Genomic DNA, 21,119 nt, shown 5'->3' with positions numbered 1-21,119 from the left:
TGAGATGCAGTCCTTGTCTTAAAGGTGCAGACAGGTTTATTTCTCTTCCGTGTAAAAGAAATGCGGTGGCAATAATAATAGCCAGCATGTATATAACCTTCATTATGTACCCAGAGCCATTTCACATACATTATTCATTTTCATCTCGCAATAGTCCTCTAATAAAGTAGGCACTGTTATTGTTCCATTCTACAAGGGGTAAACAGAGGCACAGAGAGGTTAAGTGGCTTGCCCAGTGGTCAACCAGCTAGTAAGTTGCAGAATCAGTATTCCAACGGAGGCAGTCTGGCTCCTGACCTATGCTCTTAACCCATATGTGATCCTGCCTCCTGAACTGCTGTGGTGGCTCCACGTTCATCAGGAAGCCGGACTCCTGTCTTCTCTGCCAGCTTGTCCTCATCCTCATTTCAGGCAGTGGGGTGGAGAGAAGATGAAGGACACACCTTTGTCTTCAGAAAATCTTCCTAGAAATCACACACCCCTAGAAACAGCACTTCTCACTTTTCACCGGCCAAAACCTAATCACATGACCACACCTGACTGTAGGAAAGGAAGGTATGCCCAGGTAAAAATAGAGCATAAAAAATAACACAGAAGGAAAAATAGATCTGGGGAGTCAGGCTCTGACACATTTCCAAAACTTTCTTCATTTGGAGTTCATTTATTCATGCATTGGACATTGAGTGCCAGGGACTGTAGTCTGGGGATACAAGGATGAGTAAGACAAGGAACTAAGTAAGACACACAGTCCAGAGAGAGGATAGCAAGTAATAATGCAAGGCGGGGAACAGGGCTACCATGGAGATATTTGCCGAGTCCTACCTCTACCTGGCTGGGACAGGGAGGAGGGCTTCATGCCTAACAGCAGACTTAAAATAATACTTGAAAGACCGGTAAAGGTTAATACAGCCATGTCAAGATTATTCATGGTCTTACCCAGCCATGACCAGTAGTATTAGGATATTAGCTTACTTTATCCTTTAGCTTACTACTTTCATTGTTTATTTATTTTTAATATAATTTATTGTCAAAGTGGCTAACATAACAGTGTGTTCAGTGTGCTCTTGGTTTTGGGGGTGGATTCCCATGGTTCACCGCTTACATACAACGCCCAGTGCTCATCCCAACAGGTGCCCTCCTCAATGCCCATCACCCATCTTCCTCTCTATCCCACCCCCCATCAAACCTCAGTGTGTTCTCTGCATTTAAGAGTCTTTTATGGTTTGCCTCCCTCCCTCTCTGTAACTATTTTTTTCTCCTTCCCTTTCCCCATGGTCTTCTGTTAAGCTTCTCAAGTTCCACATATGAGTGAAAGCAGATAGCACTCCTAGGAATTTAGCTTACTACTTTTAAAGAATAATACCTGTTCTACCTAATCATACCTTCCTCGTGAAAGCCTTTCTTTCCTGCCAGACTAAGCATCTCTAAGGGATTGACATGCCCCACTAGTGTCGTGGCCTTTATCAAGTACTCATTACAGTTGTACTTTAACATTTAACTGTATGATTTAATGTCTCTACCCTCTACCAGACTGTTAACTCCATAACCCCAGCAGCAACTTTCTGTTTGTTTTTTGGTTTCTGTTGTTTTCTTAGCGTGTCATGTAGACCTCGGCACATAGCAGGCTTAGTTAATATTTGTTGAAATGATTTCCAAAATATTCTAAAAGATAGATATTAGTAGGCACATTCTAAGGCAACCTTTTTTTCTCCCTACAGTGACAACCGGAAGAAAAGCAATGACTATCGTACTTTCATTTATGTTCTTCTCCAAACCATTCACATTTCAGTAAGTAGTTTGTAATTCAACAAGTTTTTCTACTTGCAGGTACCTGGTTTCACATTTCATATTTCCTTAATTTCTTTATAAAGAATCAGTTTTATCTGGAGCCATACTTTATTGACGTGTCTTCTGCTACTTCAGAAATGCATGTAATTATTTTGAAGAAATCATGTTGTACACTTAAACTGCCTAACTAGGGTTCCAGTGCTAGCATGACCCTGTTTCCAGTATAAGTGAACGTGAGTGATGTCTTGAGATGAAGGGATTCTGCCTTGCCCTAGTACAAAAGTATAAATTATATGTATGTAATACATAAATTATATATGTTATATATATATATATGTGGTTTTTAAAGTTACTAAGTTTAGGGGCGCCTGGGTGACTTAGTCAGTTAAGTGCCCAACTTTGGTTCAGGTCATGATCTCATGGTTCGTGGGTTCGAGCCCTGCCTCGGGCTCTGTGCTGACAGCTCAAAACCTGGAGCCTGCTTCGGATTCTGTCTCCCTCTCTCTCTGCCCCTCCGCTGCTCACGCTGTCCCTCTCTGTCTCTCAAAAATAAACATTAAAACAAAAAAATAAATAAAGTTGTTAAGTTTATTGTTCCCCTTAGAACAATTTGTTCCCCTTAGAACAAAGATTTGAGGTAGAGATCTATTCTGTAAGTTTATTTAGTTTATGGCTTCTTATAAAGCATTTACTGTTTTCTTTACTGTCTGGTATACATTTAAAATTAGTATCCTTTCAATTTATGCTGCTTAGTAATTGAGAAGATTCAAACCTAGAAATTATCAATGTATAAGCTTAAAGTTAACCACAGATAAATTTCAGTTGGTGTATTTGTTTTCTGTAATCAGTTTCTCTTTGTGCATGTGCTAGGTATACATTATAGCAACCCATGTAATTCCCCTACTTTCTCAGGATGTGCCCCTTTTTACCTCTGTATGTCCCACCCAACTGGGATAACTGGGTAGATTGTTGAATTCCCAAGATGGCCACTGGCAGATTTACACATTCAGTGTTTAGACTCTTAAGACTATTGGTTAGGACATGGACTTGAATTTGCTATTATCCTCAAAATTCAAATGAACTATATTTAATATTTTGTAAAATATCTTCTCTGTACCTATACTTAACATAAATAATAGGAATTCTATCTAATCTGGTCTAAAAATACTGGCTTTTTTTATTTTAGTGTCATGGTGGCCCTCCAATAACAAAATGTTTATTTTATTGAAAAATTATTGTTAACTCATCACCAAGTTCTGTGGTTAACAATAAATCGTTACCTTGATATTAATATTTTTTCCTTCCTTCTTTTCTTAGGTATGTCTGGTCTGGTTTGTTAGTTGTCCTTGGTATATTTCTCAATGTTTACAGCAAAAATATGGATAAACTAAGACTACCAGCACTATATGATCTGATAAACAAAATAGTGGAAATGAGAAAGTCAAGGACGTTGGCACAAACCGTATAGTGAGTGATTCATCCTGTTTAAAACAGAACTCTAAGGGAGTAATCATCAAGTAATTAACTTTCCAAAGGGATTATTATAAAAACCAAAGGATCTGAAGGCATGCTACCCATTTGTGGATGGGTCACCTACGAAGTCAGCCTTTTCTTCAGGATACTTGTTTAACCGTTTGACTTCTGAAGCAATCAAGAGAGCCACATCTGGCACGCCTTAGAATCAAATGTCAGTGCGAAGGACTGACATTTCTTAGCAACCTGTTGAGAATTGCACTGGAAATGGACCATGTTGCAAAACTAATTGGATATCATTATGACATATCAAAGAAATTGATATAATAATATCAATTAATAGATTGTTTTGTTTTCATTCCATTTTGGTGGTGTTATTTAAATGATTCTCTGTTATAAGAGTGAACTGATGATTTAAAGTCTAGAAAGAATAACTTCATTATAAATAAAAATTATTCTGTGATTTTTTTAAATAAATGTGTTATTAGAATTTTGTTACGAAGAGGGAAGTGAAGGTTGGAGTAAGTCTTTACAGAAACTTTAAAACTTAGGCTTTTCTCCGATAATTTAGTAGGAGTATTAGAGGAAACATGCTTTAAGTTTTCTGTGAAATATAGACAGCATAATAAAAGGAGTCATCCTGCAACCTGTAAGTATGTGTCGCAGAAAAAATAGCTACTATTCATCAAAGAAGTGCTAAAAGATTTAATGATTTGGATTTTTTAATTGAAGGGAAAATAATGCATGCCTTAAATTACAATAAAATAATAAAACCATCATAGTTTTTCTCATAAAACAAATTTAGTTTGGCAGCTTAAAGATTAAATAGGGTAAACATAAGAAACACAAGTAGATTTTACCAAATTTGTACAGTATCTTGTTTGCACAGTTTTGAGTATAAACTCGTAAAGATTTTGGCCTTATTTTGTAGCAGTTGAGTTTTGGAATTGCTTCCACTGTATTAAAAAAATCCAATTAATCTTCATTTTCAGCATAAGTAATGCTAGTTAAAACAGCTTAGTTTCTGTGTTATTGGTGATATCACTTATATTTTGTGAGTATAATATACTTGGAATATTAATCTTGTTCTGAAAATTCCATTGTATTCTGATGGTAATTTTAACCTGTTATGTGCATATGTGGGTGTAACAGAGCCCGTGATAATTTAAGGGTCTAGCCATAAGGAATTCTGACTGAAAATCAGTTACATGTTAAAATACTCTGAGGGTATTTTTCCCCAAATGGTAATCATTTTTTAAGTTTTCATATTTTAAAATGAAAGGAATCTTAATTTATATTTCATTATGCCTTCTTAAACTCTTAAGACGGTAAGGAAATTTGTGCCATTAAAAAAAATCAGTTTTCTCGAGTTCTTGATAAAAGATTATAATTTTAACTTTTCAAGGCATCCTTTTATGTACACGCTTTTCTATTTTTTTTTTGTCTTTGCCTGTTAAGAATTCCTCACCCCACCCCCCAATTTTAAACAGCTGAGCACTGTTTAAAAATTGGTTTGCCAGCCTAACCCTTTTACTCCCATTTCCTTTTTTTACCTGCTATCAGATGGAAGCAAACTTCATCTCACTTATTTGTGTCCCTAGAGTACCCTTAGTGAATAGTTTGAAATACAGAATACTTTTCTATAGTAAAGGAAATCAATATTTGAATGTATACTTTGTGTCAGGTTTTCTAATAGCATTCGTAAATGTTATGTGATCCCAACAACCCACGTATAAGTAATATAATTAATAAAGGAATTAAAAATAACAATTACTAAAATCACTAAAATTTAAGTGCTTATTAGGTGCCAGGCACTATTTTAAGTGAAATACTCAACAGTTTATTTAATCCTCACAACAGCTCTATGAGGGCAAGTATTATCCTCATTTTACAGATGAGGAAGCTGTGACCAGAGAGATTAGGTGACATTTCTCACCTAGAAAGAACCAGAGCTAGAAAGAACCAGAGCTGTCTGTCAAGCAGCCAAGTCCCAGAGTAAGGCTCTTAGCCATGTTGCCTCTCTAAGTAGATGTGATGGTTTATGTTCATGTTTTGCAAATACAGAGGTTGAGGACCAGGGTAAGTACTCACTAGCTCACAGTTAATTGGATTTCAAGTCCCTTTCCATCATACCCCAAGGCATATTTTCTGAACCCCACTATGAGCATTTAGGTAACAAGTAACGTAATGATGAAATATTTTTTTTAAGTTTATTTATGTTTGAAGGAGAGCATGAGCACGAGTGGGGGAGGGGCAGAGAGAGAGGGAGAGAGAGAGATTCTCAAGCACACTCAGCACGGAGCCTGATGCGGGGCTCAAACTCACAAGCCATGAGATCATGACCTGAGCTGAGATCAAGAGTTGGATGCTTAACCGACTGAGCCACCCAGGCGCCCCAATGATAGAATATTTTTTAGTAAAGAATTTGTGAGACATACTTTAATGAATAGGCAAAGATGATTTGATTGGAACGTTAGTTCAGTGCAGATAGATATATTTGTTTTAAGCAGTATGTAAATATAGATTGTTTCTTCAGCTATATTCACATTAGGTGCCTATCACATAGTTAGCACTCACTAAATATCTGTGTTATCCAAGACTAGTCCTCAAAGAATACCATGAGGCCAAAAACTATATTGGATAATATATGTTCTGAATTCTTCCAGCAATGTCCCTCTTTTTAGCATAATAGTGCAGCAACAAAATAATAGCAGAAGAATCTGGCCAACTCATGTGGATCACTCTATTCAATCTTACGTACAGGTAAGCCAGCCTAGCCAGAATCCTTAGTAAGGCCAACTTATATGATGAATTTGGCTGGCCTTTCCTTGGTTCCTGGTAGGGAGTTTCCAATCTTTGGGATTTCCCAAGTGATGGGCATGTCTTTGATATTCATGGTAGGTCCCTAAATAGTTCCAGAGTAGGGGCTGACCATGTTAGAATGACTAACCATGTAACTGTCTATGGAGTTGGGGTTTTGAGCCACATCATACCAGCCCGACCTCCAAGGATGGCAGAGGATTTGGGACGTCAGTTCAGTTGTATAGCCAGTGATTCAGTCAATCATGGCCATGCGGTGAGGATCAATAAACACTATACCTGAAAGCTTGGGAGAGTTTCTCAGATTGGAGATGCACGTGGATGTACCAGGAGGGTGACAGGAGGATGTGCCAGAGGACTTGGAAGCTTAGTGTCTGTCACGCTCCGCAGACCTTGCCCCAAGGATTTCTTCTTTGGTCTGGTCCTGATTTGTAAGTTTGTAACAAAACAAACATAGGAAGTATAGCACTTGCTTGAGTTCTGCGAGTTGTTCTGGCACATTCTCGAACCTGAGGGGATAGTGGGAACTGCCGAATTTGTACCCAGTGGGTAACAAGTACGAGTGGCCTTAGGATCCCAGGGCTTGCAGCTGAGGGAAGTCTTGTGGAGACTGCCTGTGAAATGACCTAATCTGGGTTGTTACAATTCCATTGTGGGCTTTATTGCTGAACAAATGCTTGTAAATAACTATTAGCATTCTCTACACTATTCTCAAAGCCTCTTGAGTTTTCTCAAGTGATTTTCATCTTCAGCCCACTTTACATTCTAGATTCCTCCTTGATCAAAGAGCATAGAGTTCTAGTAAAATTTGACCAATATTTGGGGCCAACAAATAATAGGGCTTAACATAATGAAAATATTTTTGCATTCCAATATCACGTTTGTCCTTTAAACTACAGTTTTCCAATTACCAAGTTATGCCCAGAATGCTCAAAACCTTTGTATGCTTTCTTCCTAATTAAGCACATGACCTTTTTTTTCCCATTGTGTGTTTGAACAAAAACATTTTCTCCTGTTTTTACTTACTCTGCTTTTTACGTGTCCCTATTGAATGTCCTCGTTCTTGCCCATGGGGCCAACCATCTTAACCTTTTTAACAGATTGTGTACCATCACTGACTTGACTACTCTTATTTTTACTTTAACATACTTTCCTCTTCCATTCTCACTGGCCAGATATGAGCCAAGCATTATACTAGATGCTGAGGATGAGAAAAATAAATAAACCCTAACTCTTAAGGAGAACCTATTCTATAGAGAAGATTTGCTGTGATTGCTACGTGAAAATACATAAACTTCCTGTCACAGAGTAGCTTGTTAGCCTTAAGTTTTCAAAATAACGCCCCAAGGTGGTAGTGCTTCTAAAAGTTATATGTGCACGTAAGTCACCAGAGGATCTTCTTTTAAAAGATTTTAATTTAATAGGGTTGTCTTGGGGCTGAGACTTTGCTCTAACAAGATGCTGATGCTCTGGTCTTTGGACCACACTTGAGTATCAAAGCCTTAGAATACCAGATCTGTGTCCTGCTCTTGGGGTCCAGACATCTTAAGCTATTTGAATAGCTTCCACCTCATTCCCTTCCATTTGCTTTTCAAACTTCCCATTCTGTGGGACCTACCTCACACTACGTAACATCTCTAAGTCTCTTTGTTCAAACTGAACAAAAATCTTACCATGTTGCAGAGTTGCTAGCGTAAGTGAAAAGAGTTCTTTAATCAGTGTAGGTGTATGAAAGATTTAATATTCATTACTTTCTCCATAAATGTGGCTTTTTTTTTAAATCTTCACGAAACTAAGATAAACCCATAATTTCCTACCAGTCATGGTCTGTTGTTTTAATTTCATGGCATGTAGTTAGAATCCCTTTTACGCTATTTTGTAGTGACATTATGAAGAAAATGTTCACTTCAGTGATTTACTCCGGCTTCAGAATGAACTGTATTATAAGGGGTTCAGGAAGTAGGACTTAACACTTAAGGGATTCTTCTGAGACTTTAATCACAAAAATGTGTTTTATTAAATATCTTAATGCTATGATACCCCCAAATGTCTAAAACATTTCCATTTTCATCAGTTTCACACAATTGATAAGATTTAAATAGGTGAAATAGGTAAAGTGTGGATAATTATCACAATAGATAATGATAGAAATGAGACTTTGGAGTCTGATTATTAGAGATTTCCTTACAGTCACCTTCCATGTTTTCTCCTAACACCAGTCACAATGAAAGGACTAAAAAGCATATTTCTGACTCGACAGAAAATGAACATGTGGGAATTCATTTTTTTATACGTTACGAAAAATTGTCCATTAATATATATCCTATTTTTAATTGTGTAGGATTTGTACGTGTGTGTATACCCAGAGATGACTCATAAAGGTGGGTGATTATCTTTTCTCTAGTTTCTAACTACATATTAATTGACATAATGTTAATCTGCAATATATGTGCTGATCTCAGTACTGTTTTGGTATTTGGGTACCTCTCATGAAATGAAAAGTTGATTGAAATGTCTGCCCTTACAAAGGTTTGATCTAATAGGATGGTATGGGGCTGGGGGTAATTTCCTGTAAAATACCTACAAACACATCCACAGCCAGTTCAAGCCTATCTTTAAACCACTAGGGATTATTGCAGGATCCAGGAGAGGCTTGCACCAGAGGAGTGCGGTGCCCGTGGGGACACAGGTTGGCTCATGGAGCTAGTGCACAGTTAACGGGACTAGTTCAAATGTGCCTACATTAGCTGACAGTCAAACACTGAATAAAGAAGCTCCTTATTTTTTTTTTCTTTAAGGTTTATTTATTTTTGAGAGAGAGCGCGCGCGCACCAAGTGGGGGAAGGGTGAAGAGAGAAGGGCAAAAAGATCTTCAGAAGATCTGAAGTAGGCTCTGCACAGACAGCAGAGAACCTAATGTAGGGCTCGAACTCACGAGCTGTGAGATCAGGACCTGAGCCGAAGTCAGGCACTTAACCAACTGAGCCAGCCAGGTGCCTGGAGGAACTCATTCTTTAAGATCCCAGCTACTCAAATTCTCAAACTTAATCTTACTAAACATATATTTAATTATTCATTCAATTCTCGGCAGTCAGCCATTCTCATAAAACTGAGCCATGGGTAGTTTTGTTTTTGTTTTTGTTTTTGTTTTTTCCCGTAATTCTCAGGGCTTATCTATTTACAAAATTTCTAAGAAGACCTGATAGTTTTTTGTTTTTGTTTTGTTTTTATTTTTGGTTTTGTTTTTGTTTTCTTTTCTTTCCCTCAAGGACTCCTAAGAGATGCCAATTCTACTTTTGCCTCACATATCCCTGAGCTGTTCTTTCATGGTTTCCAACTCTTTATTCTTTCTTGCTGCTTCTAGGAGAGTTTCTCAGTCTGATCTTTCTGCTTGTTCTTCATCCATTCAACCTACTATTTGTCCCATTCAGTGCAGTGTCATTTTTTTTATATCCCAGTTATTACATATTCATACCTAATATGTCCATTTGGATTCTTCTAATGATTTCTTGGTTCTGCTTTATGTTAACAATATTTTCCCTTATTATAGTTACCATGGTTATTTTAATTTCCTGGATTCTCTATCCTAATCATTCTGTTTCTGATGATAGATGTTTTTTAAGTTGGTGGTCTTTTATTAATTATACACCTTTGTATAGGCATTGGCTGTTCGGCCCAGCCTTCTCGCTGCCTGCTATAACACATTCCCCCACATACCTGGCTCCCACACACACCAGGCCCCTCCCACACTGTGCTCTCTGGCACCGTGCTCCTCCCCCATACACCGTCCCCTCTGCACATTGCACTCCTTTCTCCACGCTGCAAGGCTTAAGACTGTCTTGGCCTCCCCAGGACATCTCACTTTTCTGTTTTTCTAGAATCCATATGTCTGTCTCCCTATTGCCTTTATCTCTCTTCAATAATTTCTCTGGGGTGGTTTTAGAAGAGCCAGCAGCCTGTGCTAGTTCACCATTTGATAGGAGCTGAAATTAATTAAAAAGGAAGCTCTCTCAATTCTGTCTCTCAGTGATTCACAGTAATGATTCTCTGATTTGCCATTCCAACCCCTATAAGTAATAGTTTGCTGGCTGCTATTTTGATTCAGTGTATTTTACAAATACTGGTTCATTTAAATTGGTAAAAATTCAAATTTAAGCAGTAAGATTTATAATATTCAACCATTTGAAAGATTTCACATCTTTTGAAAGGAAAATTAAGTAATGGAAACATAAAATAGAATTCAGTCATTACAATAAACTTAAATTTTATATTATAGTTAATTAGATGAGATTTTTTTTTAATTAATTAATTTATTTGGGGGGCGGGGTGGCAGAGAGAGAGGGAGAAAGAGTATCCCAAGCAGGCCCCACACTGTCAGTGCAGAGCCCAACACAGGGCTCAAACTCACCAACTGCAAGATTTTGACTTGAGCCAAAATCAAGAATCAGAAGCTTAACTGACTGAGCCACCCAGGTGCCTGAAGATTATTTTAATACATCTGCATAATTACTTGAGATTGAAAAACTTCACTACACTTAAAGCTTTAATTTTGAGATGATACTTATTCATATACCTTATAAAATTCTCCAATTGTGCTGTTGTTTAATGCACAGCGAAGTAATCCTCACTTGTACAAAATTCTGGGAACAGAAAAGGCAAAAATGATTTCTGTTGTGCAGACATGGAAATGGGCCTTGGCAAGACAAATGTGGCTAAAGTTCACATGTAGTAAAGAGGCAAAATGAAACCACACCCAGTGTCTTTCACTCTGTATCCTAATACCTGTCTGATAACCCACGATTCCTGAACCTCCACTCTTTCGAGCCACCACAACACCACATTCAGATTGGCATCCTCTCCATTGTTCCTGTGGTCCGTCAAAGGACTTAATGCTGCCTTCTTTCTCTGTCCCACTTACACTGAGCAAGACTTTTCCCAAGGAAGGGATTTTATGGACAATTCTGCTTGTATATTACCTATTAACACATCTCAGGAGACTGGCCACTTCAGCCAGGTTTTAAGAGAGATACCCAGACAGTGGTGAAAGAAGGGATTTTCTGCCTTGTGTCCCTGAGCAGGTAAATCCACATATGCATCAGTGAGATTTTACAGGTAGGCACTTAGGGTAGGCTACCAGCAGGTAATAGAACCCAACCAGAGGAGAAGTTTTAGGGACAAGTGGAGGTGGGGAATAGAATTAAAGGACTAGTCAAGGGAGCCTGGGTGGCTCAGTCGGTTGAGCATCCAACTCTTAATTTCAGCCCAGGTCATGATCTTGTGGTCATGAGATTCGCTCTCTTTTTCCCCCACCCCCGAAAAGAAAAGAAAAGAAAAGAGAAAAGAAAGAAAAAAAAGAAAAGAAAAAGAAAGAAAAAAAAGAAAAGAAAAAGAAAGAGAAAGAAAGAAAAAGAAAGAAAGAAAGAAAAAGAAAAAGGGAGAAAGAACGAAGAAAGAAGAAAAGAAGAAAGAGGAAAGGAAGGAAGAAAAAGAAAAGAGAGAGGAAAGGAGAGAGAGGAAGGAAGGAAGGAAGGAAGGAAGGAAGGAAGGAAGGAAGAAAAGACTAGTCAGAATGTGAGTTTCAGCAGAAATGCTGAGCACAGAGCTAAAGTGTGGTCAAGGTTGAGAAGACATCACTGGAACAGAACACATGGCGGAAGCTTAATCACAAGGGAAAAAATAGAAAGTGTAGGTGCCAGGGTCAGAGGAAAATGAAATGGGATCTGGCTTGCTAAGCTGTGAACTCCAAGGTCTATTTGCCTCCCCCAGTAAGAGATCCAGAAGGGACTAAACGTAAAGATTAAAGGTTATCCACCATGGGAATTTCAAAAATATGGCCTGTAAGAGCAAGATCAGAAGTTATGCTTAATGATTTTGTGTGACTCTTCTAGGTTAGGTCAAGACAATGTTACCACCATAAGAAAGGGGGAGAATCTAGAATTAGGAATCAATACTCCTGAATTAGTGTCAGTAATGTGATGAGAGTTAACATAAATTGCTTGATTTTACTGTATTTTATCTGTGCTTTGAAAAAGGGATGATTGGGGCGCCTGGGTGGCGCAGTCGGTTAAGCGTCCGACTTCAGCCAGGTCACGATCTCGCGGTGCGTGAGTTTGAGCCCCGCGTCAGGCTCTGGGCTAATGGCTCCAAACCTGGAGCCTGTTTCCGATTCTGTGTCTCCCTCTCTCTCTGCCCCTCCCCCGTTCATGCTGTCTCTCTCTGTCCCAAAAATAAATAAACGTTGAAAAAAAAAAAATTTAAAAAAAAAAAAAAAAGAAAAAGGGATGATTAAAAACACGTTCACCACAGAAGTGAGATTTCTTTCTTACGATAGTTTTGTTAATAAGTGGTATATAATTTGAAATCATAATATTCAAAATTCAAATTACATGATCTGAGCTTTTCTAAGCATACAGCTTCAATAGTATTATGATTTGACGATTATCTTCCAAATAGACATGAATATTCAAATGAGGTGGCGATAATGTCAGAAGGCTTCATTATAACTGCATGAACACAGACTTTTCCTGGAGAGCAGAGACGGTCATATTCTATTCATGTTCTATTTTAAAGTGACATTGACTCAAATTAATAGTGCCATCTGAACTAACTGACTTTTCCGAAAGGTTAATAAATAACAATCCATAGACGCACATGGCCCCTCCACTGAGAAGTATGAATTATCAGCAATTGTGATAAGCGATGAGAAAATAGTAAGCTTTTCTTTTTTGTTTTTTGATGAGATCCATTGACCCAAATGTCACATTGCTTCATCCATTCAACAAATGTGTACTGAGCAATTTGAAAGGCTCTCAGAATATATATTAGGATATATATAAATGCCATAGCTCCTTCACTCAATTATCCTACAGGAGAGAGGCAGGCATAGAGTTATGGTATAATCATTTCTATAATGTGATAATAATTCCTATGATGTGAATATATATGTGTTCAGAAAGACTTTCGAAGAGGAAGTATTTAAGAACATCCATATAAGAAATTATGAGGACATAAATAAGTACTTGGAAATTGGTACTGGAGAGAATGGAACCAATATGAGAGATATGTAGGAGGTGATTAATACAGGGGGTGGAAGGAACAGAAGAATTCCAGGGTAACTTTTGAGGTTCCCTCTACAAAATAACTGACCAGTCAGTATAAAGGTCATGAGAAACAATGAAAGACTGAGAAATTACCACAGGCTGAAGGAAACCCAGGAGACAGGATGCCATCATGGTATCCTGGATTGGATGCCTGAACAGAAAAAAATACAACAGCGGACAAACTGATGAAATCTGAATAAACTCTGTAGTTTAGTCAATTGTATCATATTAGTGTTAATTTCTGAGTTTGATAAGTGTTTTGTTTGATAAATATGTTAATACTGGAAGAAGCTGGATGAAGTGCATATGGGAGCTCTCTATAACTCTTCATTAAATCTGAAATTAATTCAGAATAAAACTTTAAAAATAGAAGGTTGTTATTCATCAAAAGATACCACTAAGAAAATAAAAATATAAACTGTGGAGTGGGACAGTGAATTGACCACACACATAACCAAAAAAGAACTTGTACATAGGATATGAAGAGAGTCCCTTTAATGAACAAGAAAAAGGGTAACCACACAAAAGCTGGGAAGAGACTTCAGGCATTTTACAAAAGAACATAGCCAAGTGGCCATCAACATATGAAAAGGTGCTCAACCTCAGGGAAATATAAATTTAACCTCAATTGAAAATCTACAAATTTACCAGGAAGGATAAAATTAAAGAAGTCACAACTACTGCATATAGACAACCATGTGGAGAAAGAGGGCTTCTCGTGCACTGCTGGTAGAAATATAAATTTATGCAACCATTTCAGAAAGCAACTTGTCAGTATATCTACAAAATTTGAATGTATGCTTCCCCAGTGACCCAGAAATTCTACTCAAATGCACATACAACAGAAATGTAAGCACATGTGTATCCAAAGACAAGAATATTCTGAGCAACATCATTTGTAAAAGCAGAAACTGAAAGCCACTCAGATACAGCAGCCACCTACAGTAGAATGGGAAACAAGACAAAAACAAAAACAAAACATGGTATATACATATAAATGTAATGAAAATGGACGATAAGAATAAATTTCATATTAATGATGTTGGATGAAAAAACATAGTACAAAAGAAGAGAAATGTCTGATTCCATTTATACAAAGTTCCAAAAAAAAAAAAAAAAAAGACAAAGCAAAACTGGAATGTTTAAGGATGCATGTTTTGATGGTAAAATTATCTAGGAAAGCAAAGAAGTGATATGGACTTTGTGGGGCACCTGGGTGGCTCAGTCGGTTGAGTGTCTGACTTGACTCTTGATTTGGGCTCAGGTCATGATCCCAAGGTTGTAGGATCAAGACCTGTATCCACTCTGAGCATGGAGCCTGCTTGAGATTCTCTCTCTCTCTTTCTGCCCCTCTCTCCCATCCCATACTCTCTTTCATAATAATAAAATAAAATAAAATAAAATAAAATAAAATAAAATAAAATAAAATAAAATACTACTACATTTTGGGGGTACAGAAGGCAGGAGGAATGGCAGGAGGAGGTTCATAAGGTGCTTGGCAGTTTTTTATTGTCCTGTGTGGTAATTTCACTACTGTGCCATTTCAGATAAAGCATCGAGCTGTATATTTTTTGGTACAGTTTTCTGTACGAGTATTATATTGCACAATTAAACAGTTCTCTAAAAGAGGAAAGGTGGGGGGGAGAACAGAGAATATATTCTTTAGAATATAAGATGACTCAACAGTTCTCTAAAAAATGGGGAATCTTAGGGGTGCCTGGGTGGCTCAGTCGGTTAAGCAACTGACTTTGGCTCAGGTCATGATCTCACGGTTCATGGGTTTGAGCCCCACGTTGGGCTCTGTGCTGACAGTTCAGAGCCTGGAGCCTGCTTCAGATTCTGTGTCTCCCTCTCTCTTCTCCTCCTCCAATTGTGCTCTGTCTCTCTCTCTCTCTCAAAAATAAATAAAATGTAAAAAAAAAAAAAAAATTTTTTTTTAAATGTGGAATCTTAGACCAACCATGATTATTTCTATGTCTTAAGTCTCGTTTTCCTCTTTCAGTGAAAAGATCTATTCCTTCATTTTGGACTGAATCAGACATTTTTAATAAAACATAAAATTTTCTTTTCACAGTGCCTTCTCCTTCCTTATCAGAGTATCTTTAGCAAGCTAAAGGTGCTCCTGGAAAGAGTTGTTGTTCCTTAATGACAGCAGCTGATTACATGGATGTAACTTACACACACATGCCTACCTTTAAATATGTGTTTATTTTTTAAACCTCCCTTCAAAGTCAGTATATTTGACTGGAAGGGATATATTCAGTCATTAAGATACTTTTTCATCACATATCGCATTAAGTGTTTTCCATTTAGAAGATAGATCTAAAACACTAGTCTTATCATTCTTCTGTTTGCAATTTAAGTATAAAATCCTGCCAGTGTTGCATTCATTAGAATAAAACAGTCTTGGAAATTAAGCACTAATTTCCCCCTCAAATGGCCATTTCTGGGTTTTTTTTCTTTCTAATTACCACTGTAATGAAGTGGCCAGTATTGTGGTAGGAAGTGATTTCAAAGGCAGCAATTTCTTATTATGAATCATATACTTTATTTCTTCCCTAATGTGAGTCAACCCCAGTTATAGAAAATGCACGTGCAAACTCCCATCTCTGCTGAGACTAAAATCGTTTTGGAATAGCAAATCATACTTTCAGCTCATAGAGTTAGGCTTTCAAACATTCCACTAAAGCAAAGAGGAAGAAGAAAGCCATTATATTTTCGCTCTGGGATCATTTCTGATCACTCTAATCTATTGCACTCAGAAGCAGATTTTCAATATCTTAAAACACTGCTATGTTAATAACACATCTGGTAAGGCTAACTTGTATCAAAATAAATATGAGAAAACGCACTTTAAAAAGAGTGTTAAGTATGCACTCCATTCTTTGGTATTAGCACTATCAAATTTAAATGAGAGTGGCATCTAGGAATAGGTTAAGTGTGTCTATTTGAAAATAAACAGTGCTAAGCTTTGGACTCTCACAATTGAGATTTTTCTGATGGAAAAATATAGAATAATACTGACCATGACTAGACACCTGGTTGGCTCAGTTGGTTAACTGTCCAATGTTTGATTTTGACTCAGGTCACGATCCCTGGTTCATGAAATTGAGCCCCGTGTCAGGATCTGCACCAAGCGTGCAGCCTGGTTGGGATTCTCTATCTCCCTCTCTCTCTCTCTCTGCCCCTCCCCCCCATCCTGCTTGCTCACTCTTTCTCTCCAAATAAATAAATAAGCACTAAAAAAAATATGATGGTAATTGCCTAGATTGTGCACCAGATTATTTTATCATTGCCACATGTTAGAAATTGATAAACTGTTACTGAACTGTCATACATAGCTGCTTGCAATATGGTAATGGATAAGAGAAATCAGTGTCCCTCATGAGCATTTCTGGGTCTATCTGGACCCTCATTTCTTCCCAAGGGTCTTTCTTCTTCCTATAGCTTGAATACATTGATCAACAATGTATTCACTATAGGTTCATGGGAGTAGAAAATGCAACCTGGTCGGTCCTTGAAAAACCTCTACTGCTCACTAAAAAACATTCAACCTGTATTTACTATTTGTGCAAAATAATTTACATTTCACGAAGCTATTCTTTCTTTGTTTTAAGAAAACAGAGGTCTTGGGGTGGCTGGGTGGCTCATTTGGTTGAGTGTCTGACTTCAGCTCAGGTCATGATCTCGCAGTCCGTGAGTTCAAGCCCCTCATCAGGCTCTATGCTGACAGCTCGGAGCCTGGAGCCTGCTTCGGATTCTGTGTCTCCCTCTCTCTTTGTCCCTCCCCCACTCATGCTCTGTCTCTGTCTCTCTCTCTCTGACAACAATAAACATAAAAAGAAAAGAAAGAAAGAAAGAAAGAAAGAAAGAAAGAAAGAAAGAAAAAGAAAGAAAACAGAGGTCTGCCTAAAAAGAAAAGGCAATTTGAGCAATCCATGGCTCAAAAGATAATATTGGAGGACAACTACAGTGGCAGTAAAAAGATAAGTGGTTGAGGAGGAGGAGAGGGAAGGGAAGGATGAAGAGAGGAAGCACAAAGGAAGCTATTCTGTGTGAAACTGTCATGTTGAGTACATGTCATTACACATCTGTCAAAACCCATAGAACTGGACATCACAGAGTGACAATGCAAATTAAATGGACTCTAGTTCATAGGAGTATATAAATATTGGAACATTAATTGTAACAAATGTACCTCACTGTGGAAGGTTGTTAATAATAGGGAAACTATGTGTGGGGAGTTGGGGGTGAGAATGGGGGCATGGAAGGAGGAGTGGGGTGTGTATATGGAATACTTTTTACTACCCACTCATTTATTCTGTAAATCTAAAACTATACTGAAAAATAAAGCTATTATTTAATTTTTTAACATACGAAAGAAGACGGGAATGAAGAAGCAACCAAGGTAGACAAAAAATGGCCGAATCTCTTCCTGGAGATCTGGGAGTAAATCCACAGCTCCCCAAGCTTGCTTCAAGATGGTGTGAATTACACATACAATTAAAAGACTTGAAAATATGAATAGATTTAAAAGAATAACAACTGTTTTGAAGTTTTGCAATGCCTGTATTCATCTGGACCATATCAGAAAAATAAAGAGAATGTCATTACATATTCATTAAGGTATTTTTTTCATTAAGGTATTTTAATAAAGTTTAGATGTTCTAATTAAAAAAAGATTTGCTTGCTCACTGTGAAAAATTGGTGGTGGGGGAGAACATAAAATAAAAAACAATTTTAAATGTTAAAATATATATATATATTTATATATATTTATTTATATATATATATATATATATATATATATATATATATATAAAACACTTGCTCAACAGATCCATAATGACAAGGACAGTGAAGGCAAAGAAAGACCTAACAGCCCAGTACTAAGAGGCTGGGTGGAGAAGCAGTGTAAGCGAATAATTGGTTAAACAGCAAAGGATGCTCAGATAGCTGCACGTAGTTCACTGCAGCTGAAACTCAGATTTCAATTAGGGTTAAGCTGCAGAGGGAGATGGGGAAGGCTTGAAGTTGGGTGTTGACCTTTGGGAGTGGGAAGCCATTGTGGGCCTCACAGCAGGAAGCAACATGACTTAGCAGTGTGCCTGGTGGGGGGTGGGGCAACAACATAGGAGGTGATGTATCAGAATAATGCAGATTAGACCTCATGAAGGGATATACAGAGGAGGGGATGACTTTGAGAGATATAAAGCAGGCAGCACAGTAAGACAGTGGCAGCTTGGGTGGGAGGAGCCAAACACTTGAGACGGCTCCCATGTGCCATCTGTGACATGGGGAGTCTAGCAGGAACAGGGGAGGTTCAGAGCACAGCGTTGGGAAAGCACTGGATTTCTTGCGGGGCATGGTGAGATTTAGTTTTCTGTGGGTCATCTGGGCCTCCTTGTCCAAAAGGAAAGCAATGGGATTTATGCCAGTCAGAATGGTCTGTGCCAAAGATGAAGTCATCAGTCTACAGATGGTAGTGGAAACTGAATGCGTGAGATCACCTAGGAGATGTTACATACAGTGAGAGGGAAAGTTGCCCAGGGACAGAACTCTGAGAAACACCCACATCTCATGGAACAGCAGAGGGAGATGATCCCACCCAGGGCTCTGCAAAGAACTGGAAAGGAAGGGAGAACCAGTAAGCAAGAGGAAAAAAAAAAAATGTTATTCTCTGGTGAAGAATGTTACCAAGTATTTTCCTTCAAGATGTTTTCTCATTGCTAGAATATTTTGAAAAGTCACAAAAGAAAATAAAATTTTGTTCCATGTCTTCTAACTCTGAAATATTAAAAATATAGCTCCGTTGGGATGCACACGGGCTGTTATATGTAAGTGATGAATCACTAAGTTCTACTCCTGAAATCATTATGACACTATATGTTAACTAACTTGGATGTCAAAAAAGTTTAAAAGTTATTAAAAAATTAAAACATAGCTCAGTTAAACCAATCTAATTATAATGGAATGCCAAGTACGAATTAATTTAAAAAGTGTTGTATTCAACTTAACAGCACTAGTGACCAAGAGAGGAAATACTGCTGGCTTCTCTTCTCGTGGTAGATCATGCCTCCATCATGGCTTATACCCTTACTGGGCTTCGAAGAGAAAAAATAAGAAGTATCGATGCGCACCAGCCTTCAAGTAGGTAGACCTGAGTTTAAATAAGATTCCCGTCACTTATCAGCTTGGGCAAATCATTTCACCTATTCGAGGTCCAACAGAGGGGGCAGCAAGTTCTGGAAACTTAATGCTTGGAGTATCTTTTTTTAGAGTTCAATTCACATTCTTCAACCTTTGGTATTCGTTGCGTACTTTCAAATACTGAAAAATTTGATGGCGTTCTAGAGATTATCTAATATTTTCTTTTAGAAATTAAAATTCCTGTTTAAAGGCACACAGGGACCCCTGAGGTCACAGTGGCTCCTTCTCTCTTCCTTGAAGACTCTGGGATAAATGCCATGCAGGGGGGCCCACTAGCTGAGAACTACCTAATTGTGCCCATTCTTTAAGTTTATTTATTTATTTTGAGAGTGAGAGAGAGAGCAAAAAAGTGGGGGGGGGGGCAGTGGGCAGAGAGAGAGGGAGAGAAAGAGAATCCCGGGCAGGCTCCACACTATCAACACAGAGCCCAGTGTGGGGCTGGAACTCACAAAGCATGAGATCACGACTTGAGCTGAAGTCAGATGGTTAACCAACTGAACCACCCATGCCCAACCGTGCCCGTTTTAAGTGCAAACATGGGCGTGCAACTTAACAATTTAATTCAACCCAAAGATTTTTTTAATGAAGTTTCTCCAAAACCATCTGTAGATCTGTTGAATTTTTTTTTTCATCCCGCAGGTTATCTGATATATAGTAGAAACCCCCGCAGGTTATCTGATGTATAGTAGAAACATAACAAAGGTCTTTGTCTCCCCCGTCTCTCCCAATGCATTAATATCTCACTGTTGTATCCTAAGCCTGCACAGTACATTATGGTAGAGCTGAAAGTCCCTCCCCGCAACAAGTAGACAGCTACACAATACCCCGTCCCCTCCCAATTACCACAGCAAGAAAAGACTGGAAGCCCACTTATTACCTTAGTCATTTTGAGTAAAGAGAAAGATAATTTGATTCCTAAAAATGATGGAACTGAAACAAAATACATATCCCTTGATACACTCAGCTGGAATGTTGCTTGTCTTTTTATTTTGTTTGTTTTTTTTTTCTTAGATTTACTGATGCATCATCTACCTATAAGAAAATTTGTCCTTTCTTATATACAGTTCTATGAATTCTGGCAAATATTACAGTAATGTAGCATATACTTTAGAAGAGCCAAAAAACTCCCCCACCCCCCAAATTCCCTCCTCTCCTTGTAGTCAACCTATCTTCTCCCACCCACCCCACCTCTTGGCAACCAATGACATGTTTTCTGTCTCTATAATCTTTTTCAGAATGTCGCTTAAAATGGAATCAAGGTGCCTGTACGACCTTTTGAGTCTGACTTTTTTACATAACCTAACGCATTTGAAATTCATCCCTATTGTGGACAATGCAAGCTGTCCCTTTGCATCATTGAATAATATTTTATTGTATGAATGTGCCACAGATTATCATTTCACTTTTTTTTTTTAATGTTTCATTTATTCCTGAGAGAGAGAGAGAGAGCATAAGCGAGGGAGGGGAAGAGCGAGAGAGGGACACAAAATCAGAAGCAGGCTCCAGGCTCTAAGTTGTCAGCACAGAGCCCAATGCAGGACTTGAACTCCAAGCCATGAGATCATGACCTGAACCAAAATCGGACGCTTTACTGACTGAGCCACCCAGGTGCCCGTATCATTTTACTTGTTGATGGACATCTGGGTTATTTCCAATTTTGGTGAATGTGAATAAAGCCACTACAAACATCTATGTATAAGTTTTTTCATAAACAGAAGTTTTATTTCT

General features: G+C 38.0%; 1 protein-coding gene across 12 annotated transcripts in view; it reads left to right on the top strand.

Annotated features, from left to right (window-relative positions):
* SLC35B3 (solute carrier family 35 member B3) overlaps nucleotides 1-17,802 on the top strand; it is a 39,870-nt gene extending 22,068 nt beyond the window's left edge. For 7 of the 12 annotated variants that reach the window (XM_047101689.1, XM_047101678.1, XM_047101679.1 and 4 more), the window contains 4 exons: nucleotides 1,719-1,788; nucleotides 5,928-6,024; nucleotides 8,423-8,462; nucleotides 17,564-17,802. In XM_047101689.1, the coding sequence (XP_046957645.1) occupies nucleotides 1,719-1,788; nucleotides 5,928-6,024; nucleotides 8,423-8,462; nucleotides 17,564-17,634 (278 nt within the window). In that variant the 3' untranslated portion in view covers nucleotides 17,635-17,802. Of the gene's footprint in view, nucleotides 1-1,718; nucleotides 1,789-3,105; nucleotides 3,735-5,927; nucleotides 6,025-8,422; nucleotides 8,463-17,563 lie in introns of those variants that run through there. The other 5 variants (XM_047101690.1, XM_047101684.1, XM_047101683.1 and 2 more) reach the window with 4 other exon arrangements.
* Nucleotides 17,803-21,119: the final 3,317 nt, after the last annotated feature.

This window comes from Lynx rufus, unplaced genomic scaffold, assembly GCF_022079265.1.
Source record: "Lynx rufus isolate CCGP_SWC_20201006 ecotype Redwood Valley unplaced genomic scaffold, mLynRuf1.p SCAF_6, whole genome shotgun sequence".
NCBI classification, from domain to species: Eukaryota; Metazoa; Chordata; class Mammalia; order Carnivora; family Felidae; genus Lynx; species Lynx rufus.
The sequence above is the reverse complement of the archived record's forward strand: the minus strand, read 5'-3'. Positions and strand labels throughout refer to the sequence as shown.